Source organism: Aspergillus steynii, assembly GCF_002849105.1.
Source record: "Aspergillus steynii IBT 23096 chromosome Unknown P170scaffold_4, whole genome shotgun sequence".
NCBI lineage: Eukaryota > Fungi > Ascomycota > Eurotiomycetes > Eurotiales > Aspergillaceae > Aspergillus > Aspergillus steynii.
Window position 1 is genome coordinate 567795 of NW_020194401.1, and position 15332 is coordinate 583126.

General features: G+C 49.0%; 7 protein-coding genes across 7 annotated transcripts; 4 read left to right on the forward strand and 3 right to left on the reverse strand.

Moving 5' to 3' along the window:
* Positions 1 to 139: 139 nt before the first annotated feature.
* P170DRAFT_494301 (putative MFS monocarboxylate transporter) lies at positions 140 to 1509 on the forward strand (the record flags this gene model as incomplete). The annotated part of the gene is made up of 2 exons (XM_024854066.1): positions 140 to 326; positions 389 to 1509. 2 exons carry the CDS (start codon positions 140 to 142, stop codon positions 1507 to 1509), a joined length of 1308 nt encoding a protein of 435 aa, XP_024704087.1.
* A 12-nt stretch (positions 1510 to 1521) lies between these two features.
* On the reverse strand, positions 1522 to 3807 carry P170DRAFT_383081 (Zn(II)2Cys6 transcription factor). Its single transcript, XM_024845631.1, has 3 exons — positions 3737 to 3807; positions 2813 to 3680; positions 1522 to 2759 (listed from the first exon to the last, which is right to left on the reverse strand). The coding sequence occupies exons 1-3, from the start codon at positions 3787 to 3789 to the stop codon at positions 1602 to 1604; spliced, it is 2079 nt and encodes a 692-aa protein (XP_024704088.1). The 5' UTR covers positions 3790 to 3807; the 3' UTR covers positions 1522 to 1601.
* A 262-nt stretch (positions 3808 to 4069) lies between these two features.
* Positions 4070 to 5472, forward strand: P170DRAFT_436498 (tryptophan synthase beta subunit-like PLP-dependent enzyme). The gene has a single exon (XM_024849167.1). It carries the CDS (start codon positions 4136 to 4138, stop codon positions 5426 to 5428), a length of 1293 nt encoding a protein of 430 aa, XP_024704089.1. The 5' UTR covers positions 4070 to 4135; the 3' UTR covers positions 5429 to 5472.
* Positions 5473 to 5888: 416 nt separating this feature from the next.
* On the forward strand, positions 5889 to 7641 carry P170DRAFT_436499 (DUF1338 domain protein). The gene has a single exon (XM_024849168.1). It carries the CDS (start codon positions 6189 to 6191, stop codon positions 7497 to 7499), a length of 1311 nt encoding a protein of 436 aa, XP_024704090.1. The 5' UTR covers positions 5889 to 6188; the 3' UTR covers positions 7500 to 7641.
* Positions 7642 to 7863: 222 nt separating this feature from the next.
* P170DRAFT_446609 (Fic family protein) lies at positions 7864 to 8872 on the reverse strand (the record flags this gene model as incomplete). The annotated part of the gene is made up of 2 exons (XM_024850815.1): positions 7864 to 8493; positions 8618 to 8872. The coding sequence occupies 2 exons, from the start codon at positions 8870 to 8872 to the stop codon at positions 7864 to 7866; spliced, it is 885 nt and encodes a 294-aa protein (XP_024704091.1).
* A 2283-nt stretch (positions 8873 to 11155) lies between these two features.
* On the reverse strand, positions 11156 to 13608 carry P170DRAFT_407467 (uncharacterized protein). Its single transcript, XM_024846684.1, has 2 exons — positions 13354 to 13608; positions 11156 to 13300 (listed from the first exon to the last, which is right to left on the reverse strand). The coding sequence occupies exons 1-2, from the start codon at positions 13559 to 13561 to the stop codon at positions 11553 to 11555; spliced, it is 1956 nt and encodes a 651-aa protein (XP_024704092.1). The 5' UTR covers positions 13562 to 13608; the 3' UTR covers positions 11156 to 11552.
* Positions 13609 to 13823: 215 nt separating this feature from the next.
* P170DRAFT_455652 (purine and uridine phosphorylase) lies at positions 13824 to 15125 on the forward strand (the record flags this gene model as incomplete). The annotated part of the gene is made up of 2 exons (XM_024851551.1): positions 13824 to 15058; positions 15094 to 15125. Exons 1-2 carry the CDS (start codon positions 14050 to 14052, stop codon positions 15123 to 15125), a joined length of 1041 nt encoding a protein of 346 aa, XP_024704093.1. The 5' UTR covers positions 13824 to 14049.
* Positions 15126 to 15332: the final 207 nt, after the last annotated feature.

Below are 15332 nucleotides of genomic sequence, written 5' to 3' on the forward strand. Positions count from 1 at the left end.
GACAGCGAGAGCCCTAGGAAGACTCGCTGATTTTTTCGTGTCTGTTAGCATTGCTAGGAGCTGCTTGATCTATCAATCCCATCTTCTGTTCTTTGGAATCTCTTCCAATTCAACCGTGCGTGCTCTCAAGAAACGCAAAATGCCTCGATCCAGTCGTCCTACCGGCCACGAGACGCCGGAATCGAATGTTGAGCTGGAGGCTGTTTCTGACAATCCAACGGATGGAGAGGTCAGTTTGGCTTTCCCCGAAGGAGGGAGAGAGGCATGGATCTGTTTACTGGGGTCATCTTTGATGATGTTCCCTTCATTTGGCTTTCAAACTGCAGGTGAGCAAAAGCGACATTTTTCTAGTCGTCCGACCGGTGAACAGGCTACTGACATTGCGTAGTCGGATCGGTTCAGGACTATATCAGCACGCATCAGTTGACCGAATATGGTGATCGCGACGTCGGCTGGATTACTGCCGTACTTGTGTTTCTGACATTGTTTCTCGGGGTGCAAGTTGGGCCGCTTTTTGACCGCTACGGACCAAGAGTATTGTTGATCTGCGGCTCATTGGCGAATTTCATCTCCTATATACTCCTCGCGCAATGTTCACGGTACTGGCATTTTATGCTGTGCCTCGGAGTGCTCTGTGGGATTTCATCTGCCGTTATAACGACCGTTTCAATTGCCGTCCTCAGCCACTGGTTCAATCGACGCCGCGCATTAGCGTCCGGAATATGTATGGGGGGCTCGTCGGCCGGCGGTGCGGTTATTCCGCTGATGTTACGATCGCTATTCGAAAAATACGGCTGGGCTTGGGCTATTCGCATAGTCGCGTTTATGGCCCTGGGGTGCTATATCATTGGGATTATGCTTGTGCGAGGACGTCTGCCCAACGGACAAAAGAGCCGAGTGACCATTGATCTTGGAGCGTTTAAGTCCCCTCGGCTCTGCTTTCTGGCCGTGGCTGTCTTCTCATTTGAGTTCATTATATTCGGTTGCGCCGCATTGCTGCCAGCGTATGTCCGTTATAGCGGGTTCTCGTTGGACCTGCAATTCTATTCCCTCACCGTCTTGAATAGCATGAGTCTTCTCGGGAGGGTCCTTCCGGGCTTTGTCGCCGATAAAGTTGGTCGATTTAACATCCTGCTGGCTCTAGTTGCAATCACCATGATCATTATGGCGGGGGTTTGGTTACCCTGTGGATCGCACAGCGAAGATACCATCTATGCCGTTGTTGCGATTTTCGGATTCGGCTCTGGGGGATGGCTCTCGCTGGCTCCGGTTTGTGCTGGGCAGCTGTGTGATACCAAAGATTATGGTAGGTTTTACGGGACTGTATACTCAGTTGCCTCGTTTGGGGTTCTAGTTACTGTTCCGGCTGGGGGACAGTTGTTGCAAGCGACAACACCCCGGGTTTTGATTGGGTTCTATTCTGCGGTGTTGCTTGTGGGATTCGTGAGCGTCGCGATGTCTCGTTGGGCTATCTTGGGCTGGAATTGGAAATGGAAGGTCAAAGTGTAAACAGATGAATCAGTCGCTTGGACTGCAGCGTTAGAATTGTTTATTCTTGCAATCATAGCCACGTTCATTTAACATCTTTGAACTAGGTCCGATTAGTACAGGCCCTGTGAATAAGTATCGCGCACTGCATCTTCCAGAAACTGCATGTCAAGGGCTGGTTGAGACAGAAGCTGCTGCAAGGAAGACTCGGTCCAGGGCACGCCTGCCATCGGGACTACTCCACGAGGCAGGTCTGGCGCTAGTTGCGACGTAGTTGAATCTGTATCCATATCAGGAGGGACTTCTGGAACAGGCTCATTGGTAGCCTGCAAGGGCAGGATGCGCTTTGCATAGGCCGCCAATGCGGTCTCGATCACGTCAACATGGTGACAATACTCCTGAGCTACACAGTTCCCGGCCTCTTTCAGCTCTAGCAGGAGCCGGGTAGCCTCCTCAAACAAGCCGCGGTCGTCTTGGCTATCCGAACCATATAGAAGGCTCGAGATGGCGAGCACGGTCAACGAAGAAAATAGGTACTGCGTGAAGAAGCAGTCGAAGGTAACGAAGGAGCCGTCGATCCAAGACTGAGCCAGGAGCTGGACCGAATGCCGTGCGCAGCGGATACAGGCTTCTGACAGCGCCGAGGCGCTCATGGGAACTTGGGCAGACGATCCGGGACTACCTGCTGCGGCTACTTGGACCCGGAGGGTGTGGAGTAGGATGGGGCGCGTGGCGAGTATGACGGACTGGTAGAAGGAAAGATGAAGCGAGACAAGCTTCCAATCGTGGGAAGCACCGGATCTAGGGACTATTTGCAGGCGTGACGGTAACTGATCCATCCAGGCCTGCAGTTCGTGCAGTGCTTGGTGCACTCGAGCAGAGAGCTGAGTGTCATGATTGTGGCGGCGAACGGTATAAATCGATCGTATGACGTTGGTCAAATGGCCTACCAACTTAACGCTGGCTGTGTAATACTCACTGTCAAAATCATCGTGTGAAATTACATTCTCGTGGACTGCACGCGTAGACGGCAGATCTACCTCAATCTCATCATCTTGGATCGCCGCAGGATGGCCTAGATTAGCTCCCCATAGACGGTCGAACATGTAAGTCGTCCAAAACAAGCGTTTGCGATGCTCGCGGGCTCCCACGTCAGGGAGCTGAGTGTCTGAGATATTTAAATGTAGGCCCATTACGATGGCCGAGCGCATAGCCGTTCCAGACATAATGTAGGCGCTGTAGCGTCGGTTGAGAGCCAAGGAATAAATTGACTGAGTCCGTATGGTCAGCTAGCCCCATCAAGAAATAGGCACAGAAGACCTACTAAGAGTAGTAGTGTTTCAATAGTATCCGTGCCGGGACGTTCATCTAGGTAGGCCAGCATCTTGCTCGCTTGGGCGAAATACGCCATCCCGGGATAGCTTTGTGTCGCCGGGGTTCGGGTGGCGTACAATTCGCCGAGAGAAAAGAGGGCCCAGTACTTGCAACTGACGACTGGCCCTCCCCAGCAGCGATCTATGTAAATCTGGGATAGGCCCTGGCGTGCGGCATCGTGGCAAACAACATAGCAACAACGGCCGATAAATTTCAGCGCCGCTTCAAGGAGAAACCTAGCGCGTGCCTGGCTCGGCCAGGAAGCACCAGACTCACTCAAAGCCATCAAAGCCTCGGTATTAGCATAGTTTAGACGCAGTAGATGCGTTGGTTCGGGGGCGTCGGGATCGGCGATGACCTGACGGAAACGCGTGGCGAAGGCTGCGTCGGCGGCTTCACTGATGAAAATCGGACTGTCGAAAACATTGCGGTTGTCGAACCATGGTGCTTCATTCAAGGTGGCATTAACCTGCGACTCGCCCTCCTCGCAGATAGGTTGCGAATTCGCATTTGATTCAGGTACGCGTCCTGATCCTGCAGGGTCCGGCGTCGGATGAATGAACGGTGCGCGGGACGCATAATCTTCATGATGTGGGCCATGATCTAAAGACGGGTGATTGTCTCCAGCTTGAGTAGCATTTTGGCACTGGTTGAGCGAATTTATCTCTTGATACAACCCGTCGATGAACCGTTGCGGTACTTTGACCATTCGATTCCGCAGGGGATAGGAGCATTCGGGTGCTTTCTCGGCCTGGAGGCAATTCTGACACGGCTTTCCACCCGAGCACTTGATTTTCTTAGCATGACAACGATGGCAGCTGATGAAAACAATTAGTCTGATAGAGCCTTCGATGGTTTTGCAAGGATATCTCACGCGACGATCTTGTTGTGGAAATTTCGCCGGATCCCGGCGGGCTGGTGCTGCATCGCGAATGCGACCTCCACGGGGCCTAAGGCGAATGGCCGAATGGCGGGGACGGTGAACCTCTTAAATGACCGCGTGAGAGCTTGGTCTCGGCCACTAAGACTAGACGCCGAACTGGTCCATTCCACAATCACCCGAACTCTGGGACGGAGTGGATCCGATCCGGAGTATCTCGAAGGCAGAGTGTGAATGCCAATAGACAGCGAATAGCTAAGAGAAGAGCTGCGATAAAAAGCATTGCTACTTAAGGATAACTCCATACACAAATGGCATACTGTTCCTATTGTATCTGCTCGCCTTTCAGCGTCTATCAAATAAATTCCTATTCCAACTGCCCTCCTTGCCCCAATGGAGTACTCGCATTGTCACAACAACAGCCGACTTAACAAACATGCTGAGTCTGATGCCTCTCGATGCATTCAAAATCTTGCCCACTGGGCCTCCGCCGTCGAAGAAATCCGTACCTGGCCTGAATACAGCCCACAGCCGTTGCGGGCACTTCCCGGGATGAGCCAGAAATTAGGGATCAACCAGTTGTACTTTAAAGACGAGAGCAAGCGATTCGGAGTCGACCTGGGATCTTTCAAAGCTTTGGGGGCTCCTTATGCTGTCTATCGAATCCTGGCCGACGAGGTTCATGCGAAGACAGGCATATGCCCTTCGTCGGCGGAGCTCCGAACTCCCAAATACCATGACATCACGCAGCGCGTGACAGTCTGCGTGGCCACGGACGGAAATCAAGGCCGCGGGCTAGCGTACGGGGCTCGGATATTTGGCTGTCGCTGTGTCGACTATATCCATGGCCATGTTAGCGATGGTCGCGCTGAGGCGATGAAGGAGTTGGGGGCGGTAGTCATCCGGATCGATGGGGAGTACGAGGCCTCTGTCGCACGGGCTAAGGAAGATGCTCGCATGAATGGATGGTACTTTGTGAGTAGTACATCTTGGTCCGATTTCGACAACGACGTGCCACAACATGTCATGAATGCATACATGGTTGTTCTTGAGGAAGCCTTCGATATAATCCCGGCAGTTGATCAGATTACCCACGTCTTTGTGTGCGGCGGCATCGGAAGTATTGCTGCTGCCATCTTCCAGGGCTTCTACACTCGCTTTTATAAGATTAGGGAATCGTCGACCACGCTCGTTCCGCCGGAAATACCTCGTTTCGTTGTCGTGGAGCCATCTAATGCAGACTGCCTCTTACAAAGTGCAAAGAACGGCCAAATGTGCCAGTCGGAGGGGTCTCTGCGGACGCTCATGGCCGGCCTAGCCTGTCGTGCTCCGTCTCCTGCCGCATGGAAAGTACTCTCCTGGCTGGCCAGTGACTTTCTAGCTGTTCCCGACTCAGTTGCTGTGGAGGGCATGAAGGCCTTGGCCAGCGGCAGCGAGGGTGATGTTCCTGTTGTCTGTGGCGAGTCGTCTGCAGCCAGCATGGGGATCATGCTAGGTGCGAGAATGGACCAATCGCTACGGGAGAAGCTGGGGTTGAATGAAAAGAGTCAAGTTGTTCTTTTTGGCCTGGAGGGAGCTACTGATCCCCAGATATACGAGTCGATCGTGGGAAAGTCCCCTAATGATGTGTTTGACGCGCAGAATCGCTTTTATGGCTCAACCCCTACATTGCCCTGTTCTTTGTAAATAACATTAAGACTGATTACTGATGCTCTGGCGGGAGATTCTACAAACACATCTTCGAGTTTACAGTTTGTTCTTTGTTTCATGCGATATTCTTTAAAGTCACCCGGAAAATTCAAGGTAGACACATTGCAGCCTTCGATGAGCGATTTTACCCCTGGTCTATTGGTGTTCCGTAGAGCTGAGCCTACAAAGAAATGCGGCTTTTTATCATGACTTTTACCGCAATGATTGGCCTTTAGAGTGGAGGACCAATCGGCCCAAATGAAGGATTGCCGTTGGAGCAGCCAGGGATCTTTCTTTGTCTCCGAAGTAATCCGACATCCAATCGTGTCGGCTGGTTAGGTAATAGATAATGCATCCCGATCACGCCTTGTGGAGCAATCCTTTACCCCGATCCTGTCTTATCTGGCATAAGAACTACTTAGCCGTGCTTCGCCCGTCCCAAGGGCTGATACGGCTGTCCACTACCACTCAAAGCTTGGAGCCTATTGCTGCACACGTTCAGTTTAGTCCCACTTCGATACTTACATTAAACGCCATGAGCTCAGGCACGAATAGTACGTCGCCCTCGACCTTTGTCGATAGCGACACACTACGCACCCGTTTTGCGGCAGCCATGTCATCCATGTATCGAACCGAAGTGCCGCTTTATGGAAATTTGATCGATATTGTACGTGAAGTGAACAGTCGAGTCTTGCATAGAATTGATCCAAATGATCGAAATGATGTGTCTCCTGGTGACATATACGACCTGGATGCGATGCGCATCAGTTCCGACCGACTAACGCTGGAACGACACGGAGCCATTCGCCTGGGCACCCCGTTCGAGCTACGGACTATCAAAAGGATCTTCGCCATACTGGGTATGCATCCAGTTGGATACTACGACCTGTCAATTGCCGGTCTTCCTATGCATGCAACCTGCTTTCGCCCGACAGACGTCACTAGTCTCGAGCGCAACCCCTTCCGCGTCTTTACAACCCTGCTTCGACCTGAGCTTCTGGCCAGCCACGAGGCCCGCGAATTATCCCTCTCCCTTCTTGGCCAAAGAAAGATCTTCAGCCACGGGCTATTCGATATTCTTGACGTAGCAGAGTCACAGGGTGGACGGCTAAATGCCCGTCAAGCCGAGACTTTCATCCCAGAAGCCCTAGCTACCTTCGGATGGCAGTCCATAGCCGCTGCAACTCTCGATCAGTACGAGATCCTCAAGGCCGAACACCCCATTCTAGCCGACATTGTATGCTTTCAAAATGCTCACATAAACCATCTAACCCCACGCACTCTGGACATCACTGCCGTTCAGTCGGCCATGAAAGCAGCTGGCATGGCTGCTAAGTCTCAGATCGAAGGGCCTCCGCCTCGAAAGTGTCCCATTCTTCTACGCCAGACAAGCTTTCTGGCACTCGAAGAGCCCGTCCAGCTCTGGCAGTCAAAACTTCCGGGCACTGGGAGTGATCTCAACGGTGATCTACAGATGTTCGACCCTAAAGCTACCCTCATTCAGGGAAGCCACAAGGCACGATTCGGTGAGATCGAGCAGCGAGGAGCAGCGGTGACGCCGAAGGGGCGAGACTTGTACGACAAGCTCCTACAGCAAAGTCGCAATGTCAGTGTCGGTTTGAGTCCCGAGGAAGCAGACGCGCGGACCATTGAAGTCTTCCAGAAATACCCGGATAGCTGGAAAGACCTGCGGCAACAGGGACTCATCTACTGCCAGTTCCGGTGCATCAAGCCGATACACACCACCCCGGCTATTGACAAAGAAGAGGGCTTGATTCTGGATCAATTGATTTCAAGAGGAGTGGTGGAGGCTGTACCAATTACATATGAAGACTTTTTGCCCCTTTCAGCGGCGGGGATCTTCCAGTCAAATCTACAGACTAATACCCATTCCCCGGGTGCATCTGTTGGCCCCATGTACTCATTATCGGACCAGAAAGGTCTTGGACAGGCGCTGGAGGGAACAGTCCTGAATCTGGATGATTGGTACGCTGATGTTCAGCGCCAGAGCTTGGAAAGGGTAGCAAAAGCACTAGGCTTTGCTTTGGAGGATCTCATGGATGCTTAGGAAATGTCTGCGTGGGCTTCACCCCTGTTCTGTTGTTTCAACATATGGAAACGGTCCATTTTCTAATCTTCCTTTTGCTTATTTCGATGCTTGAACGTTTGTGTTACCTTCTCTCAGCTGCCTTTTATCACTCGGAACTAAGCATAACCAGTTGAGTGGCTGTGTAATATCGATTTCTTCCAGTATCAAGCATGTATATAACTTCTCCCTACCGTCGGATGAGAACAGGAATTTGAAGGTCATTGCCGCACTCGGCTATTTCTGAAATACTCGATGAAGTATGATATCGCTATGCGCTGAAGCATTGTATACATGGAGAACGGTTAAAGAATAGAAAAAACAAGACAGCAAGATTTAGGATCAATTAAACAGGGGCCTTCTTCCCCGCAAGTTTCTGTTTCAGAGTGCGATACCTTGCGATCGACTTCTTTAGAATTAATGCTGCGAGCTCCCCGGATCCCTCCATACGTTCGCCAGCTCTTCTCTGGATATCAAGATACTGCTGGCGGCTTTCATCGTTTTCACCAAGACAAAGAACAATACCCGCGTATTTGAGGAGAATGGCGTTCAGAATGAGTCGACACATCCGCCCATTGCCATCCACGAATGGATGGATCATGACAAAGTCACTGCAATATTTCGCAGCCAGAGTGAACGGGTCAATGTCCTGACTCGCTTCTATGCGCGTAATGTCGGCTTCAAATTCCGAGACGAGCTCACGAACCTTCGTGGGTACATACTTGGGTGTGACAAAATTTGTGGCACCGGCGTGCACATGGACAGTGCGATATTTTCCGGAATATTCTCTCCATGAGGTCCCGCCAGGTGTATCAATCTTCTTGGTGAGGATGTAGTGCGTGTTTAGAATGAGCTCTTCGGTCAAAGGTTCATCGTTGAGAACCATTCTCGTGATAATGTGCTGGAATGCTAATGCGTGCTGGATTACCTCCCGTCGACTTCGAACAATGTGCGAGGTCAGAGTTCCTGAGTGAATCTTGGTAATGAGCCTTTTCTCGTATTCATCTTCTCTATCAACCGTGATGCCACATAGTCAGTGGTAGTTGACCCCGGAGCGTAGGAATTATTATTTACCTTGAAGGGATATGCTCGGGGTCGACGTGCTCCCCGCGAAAAACTCGCTCGCAGATATTAATCGTTTCTTCTAAATCGAGGCCCGCGCTTTCAATGTAGTTGCTACCAAATATGGCGGTCCCAGACTGTTTGGTCAGCGTATTGCTCAGAATCTTGAACCCGCCGCTTCCTTTTTCCGTCACTCTTTCCTGAATCGTACTGCAGAAATCGGTGGCTTTCTTGAACAGGTCGCTGGGTGACTCTTGATTAGGCACGATGTACGCTGCTGTACCTGAATCCATGGAGATGGTGTAACAATGTCGGTTCTTCTGCGAGGTTTTCGAGATGGAGGGAGGCCAGCCCCTTGTGAGAAACGTGGACAGTAGAGAGCCATCCATAGTGGCCAAGCTGTTTGATGCTGAGGAAACTGTCAAATTTTCGAAAAGAATCCTGGCTGAGGATTTTTGTTGACTTTTGGCAAGTGACAGAGAATAGGAGTTGAGTCATAGAAATGAGATCGAGTCATTATGACAACTGCCTTCCACTTCGGGAAGAATATATGCGCGGAGGAAAACTGGAATTTCTAACAAAGTTGAATTCTTACAATTTCTCCTGCCTTTCTATTCACTCAGACCTATTTAGTACTTTATTCACTTACCCGAATTTATCTATTACGAATTCTCGACTCTTGGTATCATAGTGCTTTTTCTAAATGAATGGAGGTCTTGTGCCTGTGTAACTCTTTTAGAAAGTACCTCTTTCATCTATACCTGTCCAGACCAGATGCACCCTAGGAAGTAGAACGGACGCCATGTAGAATATATAACATTATCCGGTAGGGAAGTATATAAGTCTGGAAGAATGTCTATTGGCAAGGACGAAAAGAAGAGAAGACTGTTGAGTTGCAAGCCAATGCAGACAGACCCAAAAGGAAATAGATTTAAGTAAGGGACTAGCACGTCCAGAAATCTGGATTGAATGGAATATCGGTGAGCTCGCCTGACTTGACACATGATCAAGGCGGCCACTCTGTTGCGTCAGGGAGTTTCCATATATGTCAGGATGCAGTATGAAAGCCTTGAGTAAGAATGCGGCAAGGGCGATCAAACATTCTGTCCTACTTGCGGGGCCTGCATAATAGTGGCGAATTCCAACTTTAAATTCACCTGCAGGTGCTGAAGTCATCGCCATAGTTATCGTGATTTTCTCTCTCTTTTTTTCTTTCCTTTTTGTCCCACCCAACTTCATAACGGCCCTGACCTTGTTCATGTGGGTGTTATTCTGCTGCTTACCCACTCGATTTGCACAGAGATGATGATGACCGGTTATCTCCTATCTCTATGGCATAATCAGACTCCATTAGTTGCCACATCTGGATTAGACAAAACGAAATGCGGTCTGGTCCCATCCAACAAGTGCGAACGCTTGGTTATTACTGATTTGTCATAGACGGGAACAACTGGGGCAAAAGTCTCCGTTTATTCCATCTTAAAGTCTCTAAACCCACAGGCCCAGTTCTAAAACACTTATTCTATAGCTTCTAAAAAAATTAATAAAATCAAGAAAAGAAAATTAAGATTATTAAAATTTAATAGTAACCTTTTTTTATCCGCCCTTCTACGGTAATTGATCCTGTTATTCTGAGATTTTGCGGTAAAGAAACTATTCTTTACTAGAGTAATCCCAGAAACTAAGTCTTTAATATATAATCAGAGACCTTTAACAGCACCTTCATATTTTAGCGCATGTGTCTTTATCATAGGTGTTTTGAAAGAAAGATATACGATCTACATTACATGGTAAAAGATAGAAATAATATATAGATATCACAGTATGATAGAAGCCAATCCATAAGAGTTCAGATGATATTAGAAGTTTTCTATTATTTGTAAGACTAGACCTTTTTCCATAATTCATTTCCGTTAACTCTCATGGTCTTCAGAAGTCAAAGCTGAATGGAGTGGCTACTACAAACTCCTCACCTCTTCTTGCGATCAATATCTGACTCCTTCAATCTGACATTCGCATTCATTTCCTTCCTACATGCCGGAACCTGATAGTCACATTTCCCTTATCCGCGATTGTCCAATCTTCTGGCCTGGCATCCAACGGCTCTATGTCGTAGTGCGCCACAATGTACACCACAAGGAGCTTGTTCAAGTGCAGGGCAAACGCTTATCCCGAGATATAAGCCAGACTCGCCACCTTCAACACCAAAGCAGAGAGACGTCAGAACACAAAGCTTACCAATGATGTCGACCTGCGCCGAAAGACAGAAACAACATAGGAGGGTCAAGCCGGTCCTGATCCTCTAGCATCGCAGGGCGGTCCGCTTCAGCAGGTGCTATTCGCTCGGTAGAGTCATTCCGTATTCGTGCACGACTTCTCTCATCAAAGGTCGTGCTTGCGCAGTGTTTAAGCGAGGGGTCTCCTTTACCACACTTCCGGTATACTACATATCTGCGAACGACGCGAGATTGGTCCAGTCGTCTTTAAGTGGCAGGTGGATTCTCCTCGGAGGATTTGGTAGAAATTCTGCTCTGAGGCTGAGCTGGCAATATCGAGGATAATGGCCGTTTAGATGAGTGCGAATGTGTTGAACGGGAGGAAGGCCTTTGCCATGTTATTATCCCAGAGATGCAAGGTGCTCGTGTCCACCCATCTTTATCTCCGATATTAATAGCAGCCCCTATTTCTAGAATGAGTTTGGAGACCTCGGTCGAACAACAAGCTAAGGCTGCATGCAACTGTGTCCATTGGTGATCATCAGCTTCCGTGTGGACATCGGCGGTTATCCCCCATTCAAAGAAGAATCTCCAGCTGACCATTGTCTGCCGCTAAATATAGTGGCTAATTACCAGCTTTGTCCTTTCTGTAAGCCATCACCCATTTGGTTGTATCGTGCCCGGAGCACCTGTCATCCGGCAATTCTTCTGCTTGTCTTTGGGTTCCCGTTATCCTCAGGATGGATTAGCTGAATACCTATTCTTTGCTCTTGTTAGGCTGCCTATAAGATCTATACAGTGTAGTGTCCACATTATCCTTTCGCCCAGTTAGACGAGTGGTAAGTAAAAGTGTGCTAATCCTGTTTGGGCATTTCTGCAGTCTTGACCACCTGTTGGTGGAAGGTCTTTTATTCTCTTGCGCATTTTGACCGACGATTCTTCTGGCCAGGGTCTCCAGGCCATATACTGCTGCAATGTGCATTAGCGTAGTCCCTTCCTTAAAACCTCCCGGTACATCATATTTGGCACCATTGCAGACGTTAATCCATGTTTCCAGGAAGCTTCGATTCGGCCACGCAATGCACTCCCCGCATCCCTCTCTCTCTGCTGCAACTGCATGAGAGACCCAAAACGTGGCAGCATAACAAAGGAACCCGAACGTGTCGGAAAATGCAGTCGGTTTCTCAATATTGCAAATCTCTTGGGTGGACAAGTAGCGTAGACACGTGTTCCCCAGCTGAAAGTTTGCCTCCTTGACAAGGCTTTGAGTCTGCTTCAATCTAGCACCCAGATAGCCCAAGCCCTTCTTTAACAAAAAGTCTTTAATGGTTTCATGACCAAAGCCGATGAGCAGCTTTCCTTCTTTCGATTTTGCACTAGTCATTTCCACAAGCCCTCTACTCAAATATATCATTCTCTTCTTCATTTTCGCCTCATTCGGTATGTAGTTGGGGTTGTCTTGGTCCTCATATTCTCGTAAGGACACTTTCATACCGCTAAGCTGGATATTCATGGCAATCCTGAGTTCATCGAGACACAATGGGCGAATCGAGAAACAGATCCATTGAAATAAACTGCAAGCCTCTCGCAGCTCATGATCTTCGATTCCTCTCAAAAGACCTTCGTACAGGCCATTCAGCTCTCGTGGACATTGTAGGATCTCCGACTGTATAGACTTGGAACTCAAGCCTTTACCGCTCATCTCGTGGACACGAGGGATGACAAGAACAAGCCAAAGGAACATTCCGTCAGCTCTGCTCCGCAGGATATTCTTCAGCGCTTCTGCATCTTCCGATGTTTCATCAGGTAGCCGCAATTCCTGTTCCACGAAGATCTCGATGTCATGCTGATTTCTTTCTTCGAGCCGAACATAAAAGTCTGCATCTATTTGGCCATCTGGGTAGGGGCGGCATGCAAAGCAAATCCTCGGCCTACTTAGCCTTGGCTGTGCTCTACCTTTGAGGATATGAAAGAATTTGATGACACGATCTCGGTCTTGATCCCTGCAGCCATCGATTGCGTCGACAAAAATCGTGATTTCACGCCGAGCGGAGCATTCGAGGACCATCTTCTGGAGATTCACTTGCAGTTCCTGTTCGTTCCAATCCATGTGCAATTTCTTTTTACCCCCTGTGACCCAGCGCTTGCGGCAGATTTCTTTAAACGTGGTTTGGGAGCTGTCATCTTGGTCCAACAATTGTAGAAGCAGGGAACGAAAGAGTCCCATAATCCCGTTCTGGAGCTTCGTGCCGCGCGCATGGAAGAAGAAGGACAGTACAATACATTCGGATGTAGCAGCGTAATCCATTTGCTTTTCCAGTGCAAATCTCATGAGCGTAGACTTTCCGCAGCCGGGCTTTCCTCGAATCAGAAGTAATCCGTGCTCGGCGATCCAGCGCACGTACTCTGGCGAATTAAATAGCCATTCAAAGGTGCCGTCGTGATGTCTGTCTATACTTTGCTCCCGGTCGTTCAGCTCTTCAGATCTCAGTGAGTCGAGACAGGCTTGTTTTATTAGTTTCAATCCGTCGAATGATAGGCTCCCAGTTACTACTCACCATCCCAGATTCGACACTTATCTAGACCAAATCCAGACGTTTCATCACTTTCGTCATTGATCCATGGGGATATTTTTCTCCGATCGTTTGTCGACACTGAATCCCTCTGAGGTGGTGCAGAAAAAGAGACATTGCCATAGAAGTTATTGCCATTTAGCTGGTGTTGTTCGCTCCTGTAATCACCAGTGAAATGCTGCGCTTTTTCCATGGTTATCACAGCTTGGATTGATTTAATCTGCGCTCTGTTTAGGTGCTTTGGAAGTGAGAACTGGGTGTCGGTGGAGAGTCCCAACAGGCCAACATGAGAAGCGCCAGCCCAATGCGGGGCAATACAACCCTGGTCAGTTCTGGCAAATAAGAACTCACGATGACATGCAGCCGCAAAAAAGTATCACGTTCTTGGCGTATCACGCATCTTTCACAGCCTTGCTCAACCGAGAGCCACGCAATCGCATTTTGACGGGATGATCCCATCTCGACCAATCTTGTTATTCTAGTCCCTTGCGGAACTCAATTTAACATACAAAAACTTTTTACACAGCAAGATATAACTTCAGAGCCTTCGTTAAATTTGATGTTCCGAATCCCCATTCTGAGCCCATTTCGTTCCGAGTCCACAGAATCCCATCGTCCAGATCAAGTCAATATAGCTTCCAGTTACTATACCGAGCTATAATCTAGTTTACCCTATCAGCCATGCTCGCCAATGGAGCTACCGGGCCTCCAGATCGTCGAACCTTTGAAATTGCCATATTCTGCGCCCTTGTTGTTGAGGCGGATGCTGTGATAGCGCTGTTTGATGAGATCTGGGACCAGGATGGGCAGTTCATGAAGGCCCATGGGGACAACAACAGCTATACGATCGGCCTAATGTGTCAGCACCGCGTTGTTCTAGCTCATATGCCTCGTATAGGTAAGGTGTCGGCATCAACCGTCGCAGCGAACCTCCGTTTTACCTTCCCACACATTCGACTAGGCCTATTGGTTGGCATATGCGGTGTGGTGCCTCTCACACAGGCCAAACGGGAGATCCTTTTAGGAGATGTAATCATCACGACTCATGTTATACAATCGGACTTTGGAATGCTATATCCACACATTTTCGCTCGGAATAATCTGCTGCGGGATAATCCAGCAAGGCCGAGCGAGGAAATAGCCTGCTTCTTATCCAAACTACAGGAAAAAGCCGTTCAAAGCAAACTAAGAGATCGAATGCGAACCAATCTTCGCACCATATCCAGCTCACCTGATTTTGCGCTTTCAACATACCCTGGGGTCGAAGAGGATAAAGTCTTCGAGGCGGCTTATATCCATAAACATGATACAAAGGCGTGTGCAACTGGCATTTGCTCCGACGATGATGTCTGTCCTGAAGCCTTGGAGATGTCGTGTACTGAGCTCGGGTGTGACTTGGGTAAATTAGTACCTCGGACTCGAATCCAACAAATGGCCGAGACAGGGTCCAGCCTTATGTATCACTCCCCAGAAATACACTTTGGTGGCATGCTTTCAGATGACCAGGTCATTAAGTCAGCCCTCCATCGCGACCTCATCGCTCAAAAGGAAGGGGTGATTGCTTTTGAGATGGAGGGAGCAGGCCTATCGGAAACAATACCAACTATGGTAGTCAAAGGGTCATCTGACTATGCAGATAGTCATAAGAATAAAAGGTGGCAGCCTTATGCCGCTGCAACGGCTGCAGCCTGTGCGAAGGGCATACTATCATACTGGGACAAAAAGGCAAGGCCAGTTCAGGGCGTATCTCGGGATAAAGATCCTGCCCCGACTCCGACCCCGACCCCGACCTTGACCCAAGTCTTTAGTGGAAACTTTTCAGCAGGAAAGAATATTCATAATGGTGGGACATTCAAAGCCGAAACAATCAATTTCTGAGATTCTACAATCCAGTATTCGAAGTCATTAGTTTTGCTACATCTACATAAGCCGCCATTAGAAGCCTTACTATAATTCACGATGTA

Bases quoted from the DNA above. Each gene is read 5' to 3' on its own strand.
- P170DRAFT_436499 (XM_024849168.1), top strand. From the start codon at position 6,189: ATGCGCATCAGTTCCGACCGACTAACGCTGGAACGACACGGAGCCATT.
- P170DRAFT_436498 (XM_024849167.1), top strand. From the start codon at position 4,136: ATGGAGTACTCGCATTGTCACAACAACAGCCGACTTAACAAACATGCT.
- P170DRAFT_383081 (XM_024845631.1), bottom strand. From the start codon at position 3,789: ATGCAGCACCAGCCCGCCGGGATCCGGCGAAATTTCCACAACAAGATC. The intron at 3,681-3,736 runs GTGAGATATCCT...TGTTTTCATCAG, and splicing joins TTCCACAACAAGATCGTCGC to CTGCCATCGTTGTCATGCTA. The intron at 2,760-2,812 runs GTAGGTCTTCTG...ATACGGACTCAG, and splicing joins TTGAAACACTACTACTCTTA to TCAATTTATTCCTTGGCTCT.
- P170DRAFT_407467 (XM_024846684.1), bottom strand. From the start codon at position 13,561: ATGGAAAAAGCGCAGCATTTCACTGGTGATTACAGGAGCGAACAACAC. The intron at 13,301-13,353 runs GTGAGTAGTAAC...TAATAAAACAAG, and splicing joins TAAGTGTCGAATCTGGGATG to CCTGTCTCGACTCACTGAGA.